This window comes from Dysidea avara, chromosome 15 (assembly GCF_963678975.1).
Source record: "Dysidea avara chromosome 15, odDysAvar1.4, whole genome shotgun sequence".
NCBI classification, from domain to species: domain Eukaryota; kingdom Metazoa; phylum Porifera; class Demospongiae; order Dictyoceratida; family Dysideidae; genus Dysidea; species Dysidea avara.
Window position 1 is genome coordinate 2,571,805 of NC_089286.1, and position 21,538 is coordinate 2,593,342.

Genomic DNA, 21,538 nt, shown 5'->3' on the forward strand with positions numbered 1-21,538 from the left:
TTGGTGTTTCAATCAATTTCCCTCTTGTACTTCTCTACCTACATATAAATACAGATATTGATGATCTTTGTTAACTCAAGATAGCACTCTCAGAGCTTATGATAACGTCCAGACACCGGACAAAATCCGGTCGAATTGCATAGATGTCTGACCATAATGCAATTTGTCCGGACACAGTGTCCCATCAAAGCATAAAGGAGGAGCCTAAGGGCTGAGCTGGCATGCTATCAACAATAACATTCACTTGGTTGCCAGGAGATAGTATACATTCTTACAACCCAAGGGAGTGACCATAAATGTACCATTGCCAACCCACTGGTGTACTTTAACCACATAACAGCTGCAGTAAGGCATGTGATGTCTTACCACTATAATGTTTATTTGCTATGCTACAGTAGACATGTTGGGCATTCATCTCATGTCCAGTCAATTATGGCAATTGTCCGGCCGATTTTGGTTTGTCAGGACATTGTGGCAGGACAACAGAGAATTCTTATCATAAGCTCTGCACTCTGCAGAGATGCCATATTTATATTGCAGGTAAGCAATCTTTGGAATCAAGTCATCGTCATTGTTAATTTGTTGTATTAATCTTGTTTCAGGAGGCTCGATCGGAATATTTACAGGGGTCCCTTCAGCTGTCACCATTTCAATATTTATGGCTTGTAGACCAATCATCATTAAAGGCCTTGTAAAGTCCAGCAGCTGTTCCTGAATCTGATGCCTCCGGTTGAGTTTTTCCCTGGGCCCTAAGCCTTCATATTCCTTACCCTCTGTGTAGATATGAATTAACAACAATTATTATTTAACACATGTATTTGTAAATATTTAATATCATGATGCTTAATTGCTTGCAGTTGTATCCTTACCGTGTAGCTCAAGTGCTATAGCTGTGGTACTCGAAGCATTCTGTGGCAAGTGGACCATCTCGTTTTCAAATACCATTACGTGGGTAGAGCCTTTCTCGAGCTTCCTTAGAGTCTTGCCTTTTTTATGCTTCTTGAAAAGGTTTGTTATCCTCGACGTTTCCTTCTGCAGCCTGGTATCGAGAGACTGCACACCGACCTTCAATGCAATTTCAGAGCCCTTGATGCGGTCATTAGCTAGTGCAGAGTGTTTAAAAACACTATTGCATCCTCCACAAGTCCAAAATGTGCACATTTTGCTCCAAAGAGCTAAAAGCTTATTCGGTACCTGCAAGTATGAAACTGGCTGTGCGAGCTTGAGATCCTGGTGCCTTTTTACCAAGGCTTTGTATCGACGATGTCTCCTGGCATCTTCAATGATTATAGAAAGTGATGAAATCTCGTTTATTTGCTGCAAATCCATATCTTTAGAAATGGTACATGTCCACCTGCGACATCCTTTATATAGCTGCAGATTCCCGCCATCACAAATTCTGCACGGAAAACGCGCGAATTGCAAATTTTATGTAATGGTTGCCCCCCGACTGTCTTTTATATTTTTCATTCAAATGGTTATCCCCAGCAAATTTTACCAGCTATCGTGCAACTCAAAAATTTATAAATGTCTGGTTTACCATCATATTTTTGATTTTGAATTGGCCATCGATAGCATTTTTTTTTACCAGGCTGCCATAAGCATTTTAGCCAATGAAAAGCCTAACATTATAGCCAATGGGTTTCTTTTTAATATAAAGTGTCTATTTCATGAAGGATTTCCTTACATGGTGTTAAAAATGTAATAAAAGACATGTAACAAGAATGATAAATCAGTTAATCCACGTCACTACACGTCTGTAGCGTTCAGAATGGCAAAGCGACAATCACCAGGCTGGTACAAGAAGCTGGCTAATGGAAAGCTAGATCGCCCTAATGATGAGGTACGTATATAGGTAGCTACTATTATTAGTTAAATATGGGCTGTTCTCTTAATTGTTATATATGCCGTGCCTGGACGATCGAGCCGTTCGTGACTTTGTAGCTATAGTTAATATGCATAGTGTTAAGCTTGGTGTTGTTGGAATTATACGTTAGTATGTTAAATAACTGTAGCTATACCTTACAGGTTACGGCAACATGAAGCAAATCATCTCGGTGGGTCAAGCCTCGACCTCAAGCTCCATCGAAGAGACTAGGTGCAGGGTATCGTCAAGCGGCGGATCACCGAGACAGTCGGAGCAGCCGACAAACTCGGGGAGCTAGAGATGATCAAGCTAGACACCGACGGAGGATGCCTGATGGCCAATACCCTGTAAACCGCTTGATAACCAAAAGAACCAAAAATGTAAGAGCTGGTATCAGAAAAATAATTGATCAGCTAGCTATACCTCTGGCATAGCCTCAGCTATAGCTCAAATATATGTATTGTCATGTTCTCCGGCTCCACACAGAGATCTACGGAGTACTTGGTATTTTGGAAGAATTGTTTCTTACAAGAGGCTACGTGGGAACCAGGAAGAAACATAGAACCAGGACTGATAAGGTACTGGCAATAATTATGACAATATATGTGGCTATTTTTTTTTATTATACTCATGCTGGGCTTACAATCATCCAAGTCCCGAGGATGACATAGTTAGGGAGTATGTAGCTCTATTATGTGTTGAATTAGATAGGTCGTTAAAAGCTTACTGCACCAAACACACACATTTTACAATTCCATTTAGGTTTGATGTTTTTAAGTTTTTGTTTAAGGAATATAACAAGAAGAAGTTGTATTCACATGATTTTGACCCTAGCTACTTTCTGCAAGGGTGGGACCAATTTAGCAAAGAAGATGATAGTGATGGCTCACATTATGGACGTAAAATTGTGTTCCCTATTAAGGTAAGGTTGTCTTTACAGAGGTCCCCACCAAATGGATTCATTATGAATCCTGATGGTACATACACACCTAAACCTAGGACACTTGCAGAAACATTGTCAGTAAAAATAGTAAAGGCTAACTACTAGTTTACATGCATAATTGAGTTTTGTATTGCATATCATAATAGCAGCTAGCTATAGTGTAGGAACATGCATTGCCTGACTTTTGTATGTAGCTAGCTATGCATGACATCCATGGAACATTCTCGGGACGTACAGTTCATCAGTTTGGCATAAGCCTTTTATTAATCTGTACATCTAGCTATCATCAGTCTGGGGAGAATAAGGTGATGTGCATGTAAGAGTACATGTATTATGATATCATATACATACAGGTGTAACTATGATGAACAACAGCTGTGACTGTACTCCAATATACATGATCAGGCCTGCCAACTCTCACGGTTTCACTACCCTGCTCAAGGGCAGCAGATCAAATCTCACGGTTTTTGAGGCCTGCTAACTCTCACGGTTTCACTAACATTCGTTGGATAGAATCTCACGGTTTGTAGCACGAATGTCACGGATTTCAAGTTTAAAAAGTCGAGACCTTTTTTTTTCTTTCTTTTTTTTGGTCTCAGCATATATAGCATCTACCAGTTTTTTTTACTACACACTGCAATACTACAATAAAGGTACAGAAATCTCAAGATTTTTTTACTTTCCAGGTTGGCAGGCCTGCATGATGATTCTCTGCCATAATGCACCAGCCAGCTAACTGTAACCCATAACATTATAATTATGTAGCCATTATGTATATCAATATTAGCAAATGTTTGCATGTACATGTATTAAACTATAATTCATTGACAAGTGAATATTATTTATTATTGTCATGTTGGCCGGTCTGATACATAGTAGTTTGTGGTGTTTGGGTAACATTGTTGCTGCCATAACAAACAAAATTAAAAGCCACTTCATGTGAGAAAGGATGTATACAGTATATGTAGGAGTCTATGTTATTTGGTGGCTTCATGACTGCCTCTCATGATGACTTTCACATGACTTTATCCTTTGTTTATAGCTGGGTTGTGCCATTTGGACTGAGCTGGCCCCATGTAAGGGTCATAACTTGATTATCTGGCCATCTGTTCTTGTGTGGCAATTATGGTTGTGGCCTGCATGTGGCCATTTGGACTGATCTGGCCCCATGTAGGGGTCATCTGGCCATCTGTTCTTATGCACCAATCATGTGCAGCTGTATACTCACTCGCTAGTGTATTGTTATTGACTGGGTTTAAAATGGTAGATATGATGTTATACTGCATAGTATATGGTAGCACATTGTACTTTTAAAGAGTTGAAGTGGATGAAGACTTAAGTGCTACATGTCAGTTTATACCTGCATGCAGGAAACCTAAGTGATTATATAAAATAGGCCACCATCAGAACATGATGTGAATAAAAGGAACTGACTTGGATAACCGACTTGTATATTGACGTGTTTTAAAACTCCCTAACCTTTGACTGATTAATTTAATTTCTCAAACTGCATACAGACTGATACACACATGATAGACTGTACACATATGCACATGCATAATAACGTATTGTACACTCACCATGCACACCACTACACACATGTAGAAAAAAAACAAAAAAACTATGAAGCACCCTTTTGTTTTCATTGCTAGTGGAGCAAACTTGAAGAACATCCCTATACTTGCGTGTTTCTATAGCAACTTTGGTGTTTGAACTCCTGCTTGGCAACCATCTATTCAAGATTTGATTGCATTGCATAACCACTAATTAAAACTATCTGACATACAATAAAATACTTTCCTTTCTCCTATTGGTGATAATCTGATAGATTGGACAATATAACTGTGTACTATTTTATGCACTGCTCCATCGCCAGCCTCAACAACTTGAAGTGACATTGGTTATGGTTACATACACATGTGCATATATATGGACTCATGGTTGATGACTGTATGATGCATAACTGAAGATCATAATATGTACTTTCTGTCAACCAGTGATCATGCAGGCATTTAGGATGACAGTTATCTGTCTGTGAGTGTGTTAGAATGTGTGTGTGTGTGTGTGTGAAATGAACAAAATAATATTAATATTTATAATAAAACTCATAGTCATAAGCTGAGCTGGCATGTACATAAAAGTTGACACTACTGTATGGACAGTATATCCACCATATCAAGTGTTATTTACACATACTTAACAGCAGCCAAGCAAATGCTCTAGCCAGACTGACAGCACTAAAGTGGATTCAGAGCATATACTTTGGTGGCTAATAGCTTAGGGCATTCACCCTGGGTGTAATTATAGGCTTGACCAAGTACCAGCCCTATTGTTGATGGCTTCATCAGCCAAATACTTGCTGCTGGCTTTGGCATGCATCTGAAAAGTGATCTGTGTACCACATCACTGCTGGCTATATCCACACTGCATGCTATATCTCAAAAATCGACCACTAACAAGTTCAATTGCTGCTTGCTTAGAAGGTGGCATAACTACCAAGAAGCATTTAATTTATCAGTATGTGAATGGCATTGCTTATATATTACAAATAAAGCTATATGCAGCTACACAATCTACCACACAGGAAAATTGTATCTATCTAGCCATCAGAGACATGTGAATTACCTTTCAGGCATTTGTTTATTTATACAGTGTCTTCACCTGTTTACAGCATGGTCACTAGTTGATAGGAAGCGGTATACATCTTCAGTCATGATACATCACCATGACAACTTAAAAATGTCACTTCAAGTTGTGTGTGCATCTTGGATAGAATTTATACAACAAGGACATTATATCTGAGGCTAAGCAGCTATAGTGATATATAAACAAATGTATTACTCTATCTATATTGGAGACCTACAGGAAAAACACATTATTGTATGTACCAACCAGACAGATAGCTTCAATTAGTGGTTATAAATTAAATACCTGTCAACAAGTTAGTATACATGAGTTCAAGCACCATGCAAAGTTGCGTAAATGACCAAGCAAGCATAGGGATGTTTTTCAAGTTTGCTTCACTAACAATGAAAACAAAAGTGTAGTACATAGTATAATACTATTATAGTTTTATGTGTGTAGTGGTAGGCAATTAAGTCTGTGTAGCCATCTATTTTGTGTGAGTGTACAAGTGTACAATACTGGATAGTGCATGTGCATATGTGTATGTATATCCTTTCTCTGTGTGCACGACTGCACGTGACTGTATACATGTGTGTATCAGTTGTTTGTCTGGTTTGTGTGTTACAATGTGTCTGTGTGAGTGTAGTGCTTGTGTGTAAAATGTTTATCACTCATAAGCTGAGCTGGGCATCATGTACATAAAGTTGATGATTCTACTGGATGGTATTTACCATATCCGCACCAAGGGTGGTAGATATCACTACACAGGTGTTATTTACACATAGCAGCAGCCAAGCAAATGCTCTAGCCTGACTGACAGCACTAAAGTGGATTCAGAGTATAATTGGTGGCTAATTATAGCTTAGGTCATTCACCCTTGGTGTAATTTGTAGACTTTTGAACCCAGCTGTTGATGGCTTCATCATGCAGCCAAAGTTATAAACACTTTATAGTTGATGATTGTGTATTTGGCCATGATGAAAAAAGATGTGAAATCCAAGGTGGCGGCCAAGAAATGGCTGTGATGGTAGGTTAATGGTAAAAAATTTAATAACAACAATTCAGGTGAATTTGGTGCCGCTTGGTCTTGGCACAAAATTCACCTGAATTGTCGTTATTAAAATTTTTACCATCACAGCCATTTCTTGGCCGCCACCTTGGATTTCACATCTTTTTTCACCATGGCCTTTTAGGAGGCCGCACCTCTTTTTACAGCTTGCCTGTTTTTGGATTATATTTCACTTACTTTTGTATTTGTATACCCCAATACCCCTATAGCCGGCTTTGGGGCTTTTTTAACCTATCGTTTTTTCCTTACCACAGGAAGAAGAAAAGATTATTACTGCATGGTGGTTTCTTTGCAACTTAACACTCTATGTACAAGGTGACTTCTTCTAGCTGATCTCTCTACAGGGTAAATTGTTTACAGATGAACTATAACTCTTCTTCTAGTTGATCTCTCTATAGGGTGATTAGTTTGTAGCTGAACTATCTACAAGGTGACTTCTTCTAGCTGATCTCTCTACAGGGTGAATTGTTTGCAGCTGAATTATCTACAAGGTAACTCTTCTTCTAGCTGATCTCTCTATAGGGTGATTTGTTTGTAGCTGATCTCTACAAGTTGATTTGTGTGTAGCTGATCTCTCTACAAATTAATTTGTTTGTAGCTGAACTATCTATAAGGTGATTTGTTTGTAGCTGATCTCTCTGCAGGTTGGTTTGTTTTAGCTGAACTCTCTACAGGGTGATTTGTTTCTAGCTTATCTCTCTACAGGTTGATTTGTGTGTAACTGATCTCTCTGCAACCTGATTTGTTTGTAGTTGATCTCTCTGAAGGTTGGTTTGTTTCTAGATGATCTCTATACAAGTTGATTTATTTGTTGCTGATCGCTCTAAAGGCTGATTTGTTTGTAGCTGAACTCTCTGCAAAGTGTTTTGTTTGTAGTTGATCTCTCTACAAGGTGATTTTTTGTAGCTGACCTCTCATCAGTGTGATTTATTTCTAGCTGATCTCTCTACAGGGTGACTTTTTGTAGCTGACCTCTCTTCAGGGTGATTTGTTTCTAGCCGATCACTCTACAGGTTGATTTGTTTGTAGTTGAACTCCTTACATTGTGTCTAGTTTCTAGCTGATCTCTCTACAGGGTGATTTGTTTGTAGCCAATCTTTCTATAAGTTGATTTGTGTGTAGCTGATCTCTCTGCAGGTTGATTTGTTTTAGCTGAACTCTCTACAGGGTGATTTGCTTGTAGCTGAACTCCTTACATTGTGTCTAGTTTCTAGCTGATCTCTCTACAGGGTGATTTGTTTGTAGCCAATCTCTCTACAGAGTAATTTGTTTGTAGCTGAACTCTCTATAAGGTGATTTGTTTGTAGCTGATCTCTCTGCAGGTTGATTTGTTTTAGCTGAACTCTCTACAGGGTGATTGCTTGTAGCTGAACTCCTTACATTGTGTCTAGTTTCTAGCTTATGTCTCTACAGGGTGATTTTTTGTAACTGAACTCTCTACAGGGTGATTTGTTTCTAGTTTATCTCTCTACAGGTTGATTTGTGTGTAACTGATTTCTCTGAAAAAGGTTGATTTGTTAATTGCTGATCGCTCTAAAGGTTGATTTGTTAATTGCTGATCGCTCTAAAGGTTGATTTGTTTGTAGCTGAACTCTCTGCAAAGTGGTTTGCTTGTAGCTGATCTCTCTACAGGGTAATTTGTTTGTAGCTGAACTCTCTCCACAGTGACTTGTGTGTAGCTGAATTCTCTAGAGAGTGACTTAATTGTAGCTGAATTCTCTACAGGGTGCATGACTTGTTTATAGCTGAACTCTCTTCAGTGTGACTTGTAATGTTCTGAATCTCTACAGTGATATATTTGCTTAACTCTCCACATGGTGACTTGCTTCTTGCTGAACTGTCTATAAGATTAACTGTTTGCAGCTGAACTCCCTACAGAATAACTTGTAGAATTCTATAATGGATAGCCGAATGCTCTATTAGGGTGTGTGTTCTATTAGAGTATCTCGATCTCGCATTTGCTACACGGAGTTGGCTTTCGAATCATAACTCAGTGGTTTGTAATCCGATTCTTCTGTACTACTGCAATGACTTTCTATGAAGATTATTCCAGTTATAGTCCGATTTTCAGCTCATTGCTCTAAGCGGTTTGCCTAGTAGGCGTGAAAACTAATACTTTTTTTAGGCCTTGCAGAAATTTACTTAAAACGCAAAAATTACCATACCCTTTACGGGAAAATTTTAAGTAACCAGCGCCATCATACTTACGGAATAACTTTAAGTTATGTGTTCCGTCTTCATTACGGGGAAACTTTAAGTAATCATCTCCATCATCTTTACAGGAGAATTTTAAGTCACTGTGTCACGTGATCTTGTTTCATTTGTGAACTGAGTTATCTGTAGCTGTGACGTGTCTGCCTCCCACTGTCACGCAATCCGTTCTTTGGATTCACTGCCACAGTACCGTATTTATTACCTGGGCTACTACATAAGCTTTTGCTTTTCAAATCCATTGTGGTAGCTACCACCGCACACACCTTCTATAATCACTCACTGCCTTAGCCAGTATCACGTGATTTTAGTGGCCATTTACGACTTGATCTTGGTCACGTGACTTTGGCAGTTCAACCATGATTTTAGTGGGCTTTACCACATGATTTTTGATCACGTGACTTTTGGCGGTTCAACCACATGGATTGTGAAGTGTGCTGTAATGAGGCTGCAGATTTTCTATGCTAACTTTTGTCGCAATCCTACCAGATCCTCCACCAGCAACAAGCTTCAACATAATTTTACATCATCCAACAAACAAAGCAACTTTTATTTCAACAGATTCCAAGAACCTACAATAGTACTTGACTTAAATCAACCTTTTTTCGCCACCAAATCACAGTTACTCAGGATCTTCTGGCAGCATTTTACAAATAATTTTGACTCTGACAATCCTCACAGTCTGCACTTGTTTGCCCTTGTAGTACCTGCTCCAAGTCTCCCAGCCCACCAAACTTCAGCTGTAATTAGTAATTTCTTCTTCTCATTCTCTCCTTTAAAATAAGTACTAATGTAAGTAAGTTAATTAAATACACTTGTAATTTTTTTTTAATTATAGGATAGTTTAAGTACATATTAAATGTAAATGTATGTAATAACTTTAGCCAGCTAGCTTAACTTTGATTGTAATATCCCATATAGAAATAACAACGTTGTAGTATGTATGTTACATCTATGCAAATTAGTTGCAAAAGAAAATTGCAACATTGTTGTCACTACTATGCAGCAACATTGCCACACATATTGTGCAACGTTGCTACAACTGGTTGGAAACTTTGCTACAACTGGTTGGCAACTTTGCTGCATTGTTGCAAGAATACCCACTTTTGTGACGCTCACTGACTTGTGGTATGGTTTTCGCAACTATGTCAATTAATTGTCTAGTAACTGTATGAGTAGTATTTTTTTGCATATAATAACAAAAGTCGATCATATAGTTTGAATTGAATTATCAATGGACTGAATATAGGTACAAGTTATCATTTACGTAAATGTTCTGAGCTAGCTAGTTCTTCAAGCCCTTCCTCATCTTTATTCTGCACTGCGAGCATTTATCATTAATTGCAGTGACAAGCACTGACTTACCCACTTTTCCGCTATCCTTAAATTTATCTTGTACATACTCTGTAAGATAAATATGAAATAAAGTATTATATATTTTGTACGTTTTTCTTACTAATGCAGGCTGCAATGATATCATCATCTAATTTTTGATCTGTGTTACCACTTCCATAGCAGCTAGAGTTGGCCATTGCCTCTTCAGAAAAGAAGACTGCCATCAGCAGGCGAAGCATTTTCATGGGAGAAGAGCTTCCGTTTGAATTTACCTCATCTATCTGGCGCTGGGTACATGTGATGCCATATCCAGGAACCAACTCTACAACTTTTGGCTCAAACTATTTTGGTACATATGAATTATGCATATAGTTGATGTAATGTGCATACTTTTACTGTTGTTGATCCAGCTGTAGGTTTCTGTATTTAAATATAAGTGAAATAAATGCATTCAACCAGTGCAATCAATTAACCTTTGACAACACGATCGTGTTTTTAGCAGTAGATCCACCGTCACCATAACTTAGTACCTTCTGTAACATAGAATTAATGTAATTTGTATAGTACTTATACATTAATGTATTAATGCACAAGCACCTCATGCAGATGGTACTAATGTAAATTGCCAGTATGGAAATGATCACCTACTTTATCATACTTAGCAAAACTGATGTAAGATACAAGTGTACTTATGGTTAACAGAATCATGATATGTACTGCAATCCACTAGTATAGGCCAGCCATTATGCTCACATGCTCATGTGGTACTTGATTCCATGCACTGAGCATGTCCATTGAATATAGGCACTATTGCAGCTATAGGCCAGGCCATGTACACTTGAACACATACTGGCAAATGCCTGTACACCATCCCAGATGTGCATATAACAACGATTTGCATTCACAATTACCTTTACTTGCATGCTACTAGTAGCTTCACCTGTGGAGGGTGTGTGAGGGATGTCTTTCTATAATGCATACACTCTATAAGTAACATAAAGCATTCACTTAATATTTACCTTTCTAAATTGTTGTTTGAAACTTTGTGCTGGACTGATTCTCTGTGTGCAATTTAGCAATATGATAAAATGTAAAGCAAATTGAAATTACAACACACACTGCTTTAATACTTTCGGTAAAATGTTTAACAGGTAAACAGTACAATAGAAGTGTCGGTACACATAATGCACACCTTAGAAAAACTGGCAGTAGAAAGAGGACCTCCATCCTGGTCATAAATGGCATCACTGTAATTCTATATAATATAATGGTAAATAAAGAAGCCATAATATGCAGGTGCAAGCTAATGTGATAGCATTATTTTAGTGGTTAGGTAATTACTGTAGCTGGCAAGTTTGTATAAGATGTCATAGTATATCTATGCACAAGCATGTACATGTACAATAGCTATATATCTTGCATCGTCAAGTGTTGCATCAAACTCAAGCTCATGGTAATCATCTGTGATGGCTAGCTTAGCAGGGTGGTAAGTCATGGATGACTTTCCCTTTGAGGATGATATGCTTGGACTTGAAAATTCTAGAGAATTATATTTACATTACAATCATTAAATGGTATAGCTAGACTTACTCTTTATCTGTTTTTTTAAGAGAATCAATCACCTTTTTGCTGCTGGATCATCTGTTATCACTGCAGATTCTTTCTTCTTGGTTGATGCCTGAGAACATAGGTGCATGCACAATAACCATCTAGCTGTCAGATAGCTGTAGCTACAAGTATATCCGCATGCAGCTACAATTACCGTAGTACAGCTATATAGCTGTAATATTAGTGCGGAATAGGCAAAAGTATTGTCAATTTTTTTAGCTATTATACCTTTTGTGGTCCTTTACTGGGCTTTGCTTTTGTGATTTTCGCTTTCTTAGGAGAAGGGACAGCTATACAGTCTTCCGCATGGGTAGTTGTTGTCAAAACTGTAGAATCAGTATCATCGACTTTGATTTCCTCCAGTGTTACCTCGCCGCGATCAATTGCGTTGCAGAGTTGGTTCAGTTCATGTTTACTCTCTATAGTCAAAAATAAAATTACGGTAATCCGCCGGGCATACAATGCCGAGTAGCAATATGCATTTAAATTACACGATGCCACTCTCATATGACTTACCAAACATTTTCAGGATCTCTGCATTGTGATTCTCCTTCCCCCGATTCCACTTCATACCAACTACCGCTCCAACATAAGGTGTATATTCCTTAACGACTCCTGATGCAGGCATTAGACCGATCTTTTCTTCATCTATCCATCGCACAAGCATCCAACCTTTGAGTTTCGCCGCGGCCATATCAACTCTGTCAAGTATGCAGCAACTCTCACTGTCAAGTATACAGCAAGTCTCACTGTCAACTATGCGGCAGCAACGTTCTCTGTCAGTTCTGTCAAGTATACAGCAAGTCTCACTGTCAACTATGCGGCAGCAACGTTCTCTGTCAGTTCTGTCAAGTATACAGCAAGTCTCACTGTCAACTATGCGGCAGCAACGTTCTCTGTCAGTTCTGTCAACTATGCAGCAACTTTCTCTGTCAACTATGCTGCAACTTTCTCTGCCAACTATGCAGCAACTTTCTCTGTCAACTATCAGCAACTTTCTCTGTCAACTATATAGCTAGCTATGCAGTAACTTTCTCTGTCAACTATGCAGCAACTATCTGTATCAACTATGCACAGCAACTTTCTCTGTCAACTATGCAGCAACCATGCAACGCCGGTGACCATGCAACGCTCAAATTAAAAGTAATCGATCCCATGGATGATGCAGTGTGTTACGTATAATTATAAACGTGCATTACGTAATATCCATACAGTGATCAGTGAGTAATAAACTAGTAAACTGTTTTTATATGTATATAATTTCCTCACCACGCCCACTTTAGGCTTTTGCCATGCTTCTGGTCGCGTGTGCACCACATCTGTAAGCCAGTAGCTAATTTTTGTCCGTTTGTGTCATCATAAAATGACGGTTTCTCCCCTGATGGTTCATCTCTCTTTTATGCTAGGTAGCTATAGGTAGCTATAGGTAGCTATAGTATGACATGAAAGCTTCTTACAATGAATGATATTCATTCGATGATCCCTTATCAAAATGGTCGGCTTGCCGATCGACCAGAGCTAGAGCAACAAAAAAGTTGAAGAGTGACAGAGATGGGGAGCAATCATCCGACGCCGTATACGTAGCTAACTTGGATATAGCATGCAGCCCGAAAGGGGACGGAATTGTGGATTCTGTCATCAGTTGTGACATGCAAGAAGTGGAAGCTACCGTGAGCCAGTCAGCTGTGAATAAGCGTCTACAGTGTGTGCACTCAGAACTTGGAATTGGATCGATGTCAGTGTGGGATATAAACGATGATGATGATGATGATGATACTAGGGATTACATAGATGTAACTGAGTACCCACAGTTATTGGAGTATGAAGTAGTGAGTCCTGAGGAAACATCTTCATATGCGCAAGCTGAAGGAGATGAGGAAGATATGCAAAACCTAGAGAACAGTGACCAAGTACACCAAGATGCATCATTATACATTGATGCACCCATATCCAGCATGTGCAGCAGAGTAATTTTAATGAAGTTTGTAATGAAGCATAGGATTACTCAAGAAGCACTTGCAGACCTACTTCAAGTTCTCCAATTACATTTACCATCACCAAATGTGACCGGATTAGCGAAAAGGTACCTTTTTCACACACAAAATTTGACCCATTATTTTGGACTTTAAAGCTTCATAATTTTTGATCATGGCATATAATTGCTTGAAATTTTCAATGAATGTAACTACAGTATTTGGCTACATTTTGATACTAAAAGCAAGTTAATCGGTATGAGGAGGTAAATGTTACATCATTTAGTTTGCTGATATGTCAAATATATTTTTTGGCAATAAGCTTCTAATGTTTCCAATATCAGCAAAAGCAGTTCGAAATTTATCACCCCTAAACAGAATTTAAAACATACAGAATTGTGACTTACCAGAACTTAACACAATGAGCTTCATCAACAACAAGAGCCTTCAATTTCTGCTGGTACGTAGGTGTTGTTAGCATATTGCGATATCTCCGATTAAGCAATAAAGACTCAGGACTAATGTATACTAACTGAACATCTCCATTCAACACATCCATTGTAGCATTTTCATCAGTTTGGGCTTCACCAACAAATTCTACTTTCAAACCCCTCTTCAAAAATTTCCCCTTTTGATCAATCATTAAAGATATCAAAGGTGTGACAACCACAGCAATGCTTCCCTGGGCACCTTTTAGAAACAAAATCAATATGAGATAATAATATTGTATGCACGAGTATAATTGCTTAGCTACACCTTACCAAATAAGAAATCAAACAGTAATATTATAGATTTATCATAACCAGTTGGCAAGGAAACAAACGTGTCTTTTCCTGAAACAAATGCCTCTATAGCTTCTAACTGTTTAGGTTTTAATCCTTGGATACCCATTCGCTGAGACGTGTGATTCAGGGCAGACGGCAGATCCATTTCGCCGGTGCACCTCGTGTCGTTAATTTATCTTCAACTACTTGTCACATGCAACTACTTCCAGTACACAAGTTTGATCTTTTACTAGCGCAGGATGCTTGTTACCCAGTCAAGGAATCGTCACCAATAACGTGTTGAAAACTTTTTAGTGCATGAACTAGTCCAGACCTTTGTAGCACGCCGCTTATAATCTCTAATCGATAAGTGGACGCGCGGAAAGGGTCTGGCCACGCGAGACTACTGTTTTGCTGGCATGTCCAACACAGATCGCTCCTTGGTCTTCCTATGGCAACTGCTTCCTCCAGTATGTACAAAAGGTTTGGTAAGCTACAGAAGTTATTCCAGCTTTGCTGCAGCACTCCTGGTAGCATGTCCAAATTTTCTACAAAGGGAGAAGATACAGCATGTATCCTTAAAATCCCAATATATTCAATTACAGTGCACTCTTATTAGAGTCGATCGTCAAAGTCTGAGTATCTCAAGTAACCAATTTGGTGTCTTATGAAGGTACGTTTTACAATAATACTGTGGTGTGCAAATTTATTCAACTTAAGAACATTACTAGGGATGCCATGCCTTGAGTGGCCTTGCTGGGGGACATGTATGTAATGTCTGTGTTTAAGTAGAAATCCTTTATGTAACAGTATTAGCATTGATATGATTTTTAAGACAACTGTACAAAACTATCAGTCAAATTGATGACCTATGTAGCAGCGAAGTTGTTCCATAAGATTTGCCTCCGAAACTGTTCATCTACCTTTTTGTACTACGAGCGGTTAACAATTTAAAGGAATACTGAAATATAAATTACTTGAAGCAGCTTGAAGGTACTATCTATTGTAGATTAATTTCATTTTAGTTGTCTTGGAATCACAGAGGATGTGAGCAGTAAACTATAGACATAGCAACAGTTGTGAAAAAGTGGAAATGTAAGTGTTGTTAGTTTCATGTGACTACACTGCTACCTCGCCTCCTCTTTTTATTGGTGGAATTGTTTGTCGGCGAGTTAGAGCCTGGTGAAGTATAGTGGTGACTTTCAACCAATATCCAGTGAAATTGATTCATTGGCTAGCTGTATGTTAGTATGGTGAACATAAATGTTACAGCAAAACTTCTAACAGGGCTGATACCATTACTACATAGCATTTTCCCAGCAAGAAGCTGTTTGTCTACGAATGCATTTAGTCAACAGTAATTCACCAAACCGTATCTTGCCAACCAATGACATCACAAAGAAGTAAGATAGTGGTCTGGCCATGCAAGAATAAGTGCTGTCATGCTTATCTAACTGTTTGTTATCGACTATAAGTTTGTTTGTTTGGAGTAACTGAGGATGCGGCAGTGAAATAATGGAAGAATAGAAATAGTTGTGAGCAAGTGGAATTGTAAGTGTTCTCATGTTATCTAACGTTTACAGGAAGAAAGAAAACGTCATTTTCACACCTTTTTATCCCGGTGATCCCTTATCTGATTGGAACCAAATTTGCTATGGAGTTGCCCGTCAGCCAGGGGAGTCTACATTCCAAATTTGAAGGAAATTGCTCCAGCCATTTCCGATTTGTCACCTGACATTATATTATGTTATTTCTGTTTTGTAGAAGTGCGTCACTGGAATATGAGGTTGGATGACACTGATAGTGTTCTGTTGAGATATTGCTGTAATGGTAAAAATTTTAATAACAACAATTCAGGTGAATTCTGTGTCAGTTGACCAAGCGGCACCAAAATTCACCTGAATTATCGTTATTAAAATTTTTACCATTAACGTACCATCACAGCCATTTCTTGGCTGCCACCTTAGATTTCACATCTTTTTTCACCATAGCCTTTTTGAGGGCCGCACTCTTTTTTTACAGCTTGGCTGTTTTGGATTAGATAATTAATAGCGTGTACACATATTAACCAACTCATTGACTTTTTATTTCACAGTATACAGTGAAACACAGTATACAGTGAAACCTCATTAATAGAAATGTCTCTGGGACTGAATATTGGCTTCAATAAGTCATAAAGTACATCTTATACCTACCACATAGGTGGTCACTGTAACAAGGTAGCTTTGTAAAAGAGATGGCCACTAAGTGAGTTTTCACTATAATAGTTCTTGCCTGTAACCATATTTAAGTGAAATTAACAGAAGTATGATAGTGATAACCATGTCAACAAAGCACGTGCATGTCTAAATGATTATTTAGTTAGCAACAAGGGTTCTATCAAACACATTAGTATTTCCTTGCTTGCATCTAACATACAAAACACAAATCAATGGGTCCTATCACAGTTTAATATATACACAAACTCACCACCAGACACAACCAGAATTACCATGCACTCACATGACAAATTTTAAATAGCTATATATATTCAATATCATGATTATAATCGGTTAAATGTCATAAGAGTCACTATAATGCCTATTGTATAGTATTCTAGCTGTTTTAGTTACTTTAATCTTCTTCACTAAGTGTCTTAATCTTTTCTAATAATTCGTTTAATCCACGAAGTTTTGTTGTTACATTTTGCTGATCTTCAGCCCAACAAGTGGGGCAAGTATTAGTATATTCAGAATCATACCATCGCTCCATGCATTCAATATAGTGCAGCAACATGTAGATATTATTGTTGGAGGCTGTGTGATCTGTTGGAAAATTTGACATTTGAAGTGCTATTATAGCAATTGTCTCCATCCTGATGAATTAAAATGTTTTTGTAAAAGGTTCTGGAGAGTGTCCTTCATTGACTTGATTTCATCTGTCAAGTGTAAGAAATCTAAATCATTGTCTGCACCACACTGGCTGCGTACTGCTTCGCATATAGATTTGAGATTTGCAGTGGACTCTGTTATTTCAACATACATTTGTCCAATGTTCGTAAACTCTGGTTTATTATTTTTGTAGCTCAATCTGGCTTGGAAGATTTTAATAGCCACACTGGCTTACTTCCTAGGTGCCACGACATACCTGTACGAAGAAGGAGGGGGAATTGAGGCTGCTACTGTCACTGAGGAAGTGCTCGGTCTGTGTGGTACAAGAGAGACCGAGTCATTCCTCGCAAAACCACTAGCCATGGTCCCTTCTACAATTAAGGTGCAGAAGACCACTTCAGGCAGATTAAAATGTCCAGATTCATCAGGGAAGTGTAAGAAATCTAAATCATCATCTAGGGACTGTGGCAAGTCCTCCCTTAACCAGGAATCAGCTGGTTGTACCTATTAGGACCATCACGGGTAAATATGCATTCAGCGGCAGCTATAGCTAGTACAAACCTGTAACAACTTTTGCAGGTTTTCAGTGGTGATTTTCTGCTTGCTCACTTCTACTTTTTTCCCATTCCACTCCAGAGTTGCGTATACCATAGTACGCCCAGCTGCAGGTGCAGGAGGCCTACCGGTGGTATTGTCTAGTGCAGACGTCGAATTCATGATTAACTGATATACCGCGATCACTGGAGATAGTAGTTAGCTAACTGTCACTATAAGTCTACTCTGCAATACCTGCTCCTTATATACTATCACATAAACATACATCATCACTGACACCATCTGCAATTTCATTGGTCAGTTTGGATAAATTATATTTGTGCCGTGCGCAACCTGACACGTGACAGAATCTTACCTGCATGCATAGTAGCGGTATTTTTTTGGACAATTTACACCATTAAAGGTCCAATGAATTCTACCTAAGAAACAGCACGCATAATAGGAATATGGAAGCTCACACTTCAGCATTAGAAGAATTGGAAGGATTTGTTAGATATAAAGTTGAAGTAGGAAGTTTACTCACCAGCAGCTGCAACATTAACTGCAAGAAACATTTCCAGAGAAGAAAGGATTTAGTGTGAACTCAATCCAAAAATTCTGTGCCCAAAAGAAAATTAAAAGGACAACTGATATTGATGATCAACACTTAGATGAAGTTGTTTCACAAGTACAGTAAAAAGCAATATCACTGCACAAATGCACATTTGTATGTTAATATCATTATAGACTGGGCCCACTTATGGTTGTAAAATGATGACAGGGTTGCTATCCTCTTATGGCATACATGTTGATCAACAGAGAGTACGTCAGTCACTTAACCGGGTCAGCCCTGGTTACCAACGAGCCAGACAAGTTGCAACAACACGCCAAACAAACCCTGTCCCATATCATGCTGATTATGCGGGACACAAACTCCATATTGATCAGAATGAGAAACTGGTGATGTATGGAGTAACTCATGTAGCAGCACTTGATGGATACAACGGGACGATTGTAAGATTTGTTAGTATGCCTATTAAAAATAACCTAGAGATTTATGACAACCTGTATAGGTAAGATTTTACAGATTGCCATTTTAAAATATGGACATCTATATCATATGTTATGGAATTTATGGTCTTTGGGATCAGCTTCGTGTGGATCAAGAGAAAGAATGGATCGTTGTATGTACAAGAAAGACTGGCAAATCTGAGATAATAGCACTAGTCGCCCTCCGCATATACAAAGTACATCTAAACAGGTAATCATAAACCTTAAGCTTCATAACTAATCAATTATTGATGCTTCATGCAGAATCACTTACTGGAGTGGATTTGGGTAGAAATTAGTGGGCGGGTTAATTAACAAACACAATGTCGTAACCACTATTTATGCATATTAAAGCTGGTGAACATAAAGAATGTGGATCGCTATAAGTGGTATTGATCTAGATCTATCCAGATCCAGGTACTCTAGATCTGTGGAATGACCATTCTATTGAAAGATTTTGTCAAAGATGTGTATTTTACCAGAGTGATTGTATATAACTTTTTTGATTATCTAAACACACTCAGTGCCCAATGAATTTGAATAATAGAGGGGACACTGTAGTACATAAATCGTTGCTATTCTAGGTAGAGTTGCACGGTGTTTGGTCTTTAGAATTAGCATATCAACTTATTATACTCTGCTAAACACATACCGTATATGACCGTATAGAAGCCCGGGCGTTTATTTCCTATAAATCATTTTTGACCCAGCGTTTAAACGAGACCGGCGTTAATTTGGACCCCGGCGTTTATTTCTTACTAGCCACTTGTTGAGAATGACAGGTGTCAGTACAAGTACCTACGAAATACGAAATCCATAGCCCATCACGTACATAAACCCATTTGGACTCCTCTGCTGGGTGAAACATTGGAAGTCGGGTGGAAAGATGACAATGACCACGATAAATATGCTATGGCCATCACCAGAAGAGAAGGCATAGTCGAACAAGACAAGACATCATAAGACTGGTGACGAGACATCGCTGTATAGTTAGCAGCTGACACGAGTTTAGAACCCCTTTCAGTACATACCATTAGCACCCCGGCGTTTAAATGAACCCCGGCATTTATTATGACAGTCTCCTAGTTGTACCCAGCATATATTTGAGCCCCTACGTGTATTTGAGCCCGGCTTTAATACGGTCATATACGGTACATACGTGCCACCAGATTTTTTAAAACAATATACATTCTGAAATGTGACTAACAATTCATAAGAGTGGCCTCTATCCCTGGGTATGGAGCAGAGGAATAGTCTGGCAAAATGCCAGACCAAAATTATTAAAAGATCTAGATACTCTAACAGAATAGTCAGCTACAGTTTGAACGTAACACGGTATCAACATGCATTAAAAACCACATATTTGACAGATAAAACCACATATTTGACAGATAAAACCACATATTTGACAGACATTTGGTAAACTGAAATTACTTCTAAAAAATTGAAGACTGTAGAAGAGCTGGTAAATAGGTAATGTAAATAAGGCTATCATTCAATATTTTGTACTTTGTAAGTACCGGATACAAGGTACAGCACCATGTTCTGTGCATGAAAGCCGTTTAAAGCTAACACTAAAAATAGAATAGCCTAACCACCTCTCAGTAGTCTAATAAACTTAAAATCAATTGTTTAGACCCACAGAGCATCTGTGTGCATCTTGCCTAATGGAATTCTTTATTTTTTAAGACTGGTACTGCAACACTGAATGGCATGCTTTAATGTCACCAAGATACATGTACATGTGCTATTAACCATGTACATGTACATGTGTACCAGTTTTTAAAAAAACACATTGTTGAGTGGATGAGTACTTTATTAGAGTGCTTTACAAGAATTTCTTAAGCACTAGTGCTGTGCAGTAAAATGTTAGATATAAATGGACCATTAATACAATCTCACTATAGTAGTGGAGTTACATAATGAAATGTTTGCTGAATTTCATACAATCCTTTCTGAATACTTTGCAGGGTTTTCAAGTTGTTCTTCTGTTCATGTTTCCCGTTTCTTTTCAAGGTAGCTTCTTGAAATTAACTTTAAAAGTATGTTTTAGCAGCATCTGTGAAAGGGGCTCAGTGTCAACAAATTATCTTACCACGTATGTGAGATCTTGAAAATGACTTGTTGTTTCCTTTCAATTCCTTGACTAAAACTTCAACTGCATGCTGGTTGGTATCATCTTTCCACCTAGCTCTAAAACTAACCGTTAACTAAACCATGTCGTCTAAACGATTTTTACCTAGGTGACAGGTCAAATTCTGCAAAATTTTCTCCATCCAACAATGTTTTGTATACTTTCTTTGTTTCAGTCTAATGAAAGAATAAACATAAATTATTATCAAAGTAATGAAGCAGCTTACTTTAACAACTTGTGGAACTACTCTCTTCTTACTAATAACAGCTGAAGTAGGACATTCTACAGCTAGCTTGCGCTCAAGAGATTGTATTGTCGCTTAGCTGTTGCATAACTGAATTTAGGCACTTTGACAGTTTGTCAAGACCTACTTCAATGGAATGAGACATTTTCTTTACAGCTGATGGTGATGTAAAACAGAGTCTAGTTAGTTGCAACTCAGAATGACTGTCAGAGTAGAGTTTTCAGCCAGCCATCAAACTTAGGACTCACAGCACCAATAGCAGCAGGAATAATTTCAGCCCTGACAAGCCAAAGCCTTTCAAATATGTGACC

At 38.3% G+C, this 21,538-nt stretch overlaps 3 protein-coding genes and 1 long non-coding RNA gene across 5 annotated transcripts; 1 reads left to right on the top strand and 3 right to left on the bottom strand.

The window, feature by feature from the left end:
• The first annotated feature begins 1,495 nt into the window (after nucleotides 1–1,495).
• LOC136245508 (uncharacterized) lies at nucleotides 1,496–3,210 on the top strand. Of its 2 annotated transcripts, XR_010695898.1 has the most exons (5): nucleotides 1,496–1,843; nucleotides 2,029–2,247; nucleotides 2,354–2,445; nucleotides 3,005–3,115; nucleotides 3,164–3,210. It is a non-coding gene; the product is annotated as an uncharacterized lncRNA (long non-coding RNA). The 2 variants fall into 2 exon arrangements; XR_010695899.1 differs by lacking the exon at nucleotides 3,005–3,115 and having other exon boundaries at nucleotides 1,498–1,843; nucleotides 3,164–3,204.
• Nucleotides 3,211–9,921: 6,711 nt separating this feature from the next.
• Nucleotides 9,922–11,357, bottom strand: LOC136246100 (uncharacterized). Its single transcript, XM_066037559.1, has 8 exons — nucleotides 11,243–11,357; nucleotides 11,070–11,111; nucleotides 10,962–11,018; nucleotides 10,524–10,583; nucleotides 10,441–10,470; nucleotides 10,172–10,391; nucleotides 10,081–10,119; nucleotides 9,922–10,036 (listed from the first exon to the last, which is right to left on the bottom strand). Exons 3-8 carry the CDS (start codon nucleotides 10,971–10,973, stop codon nucleotides 9,975–9,977), a joined length of 423 nt encoding a protein of 140 aa, XP_065893631.1. The 5' UTR covers nucleotides 10,974–11,018; nucleotides 11,070–11,111; nucleotides 11,243–11,357; the 3' UTR covers nucleotides 9,922–9,974.
• Nucleotides 11,358–11,455: 98 nt separating this feature from the next.
• On the bottom strand, nucleotides 11,456–12,658 carry LOC136245099 (uncharacterized). The gene is made up of 4 exons (XM_066036620.1): nucleotides 12,175–12,658; nucleotides 11,887–12,077; nucleotides 11,641–11,728; nucleotides 11,456–11,589 (listed from the first exon to the last, which is right to left on the bottom strand). The coding sequence occupies exons 1-3, from the start codon at nucleotides 12,350–12,352 to the stop codon at nucleotides 11,669–11,671; spliced, it is 429 nt and encodes a 142-aa protein (XP_065892692.1). The 5' UTR covers nucleotides 12,353–12,658; the 3' UTR covers nucleotides 11,456–11,589; nucleotides 11,641–11,668.
• Nucleotides 12,659–13,913: 1,255 nt separating this feature from the next.
• LOC136245202 (ATP-dependent DNA helicase RecQ-like) lies at nucleotides 13,914–14,796 on the bottom strand. Its single transcript, XM_066036701.1, has 3 exons — nucleotides 14,393–14,796; nucleotides 14,039–14,321; nucleotides 13,914–14,001 (listed from the first exon to the last, which is right to left on the bottom strand). Exons 1-3 carry the CDS (start codon nucleotides 14,559–14,561, stop codon nucleotides 13,914–13,916), a joined length of 540 nt encoding a protein of 179 aa, XP_065892773.1. The 5' UTR covers nucleotides 14,562–14,796.
• Between the last annotated feature and the right edge of the window lie 6,742 nt (nucleotides 14,797–21,538).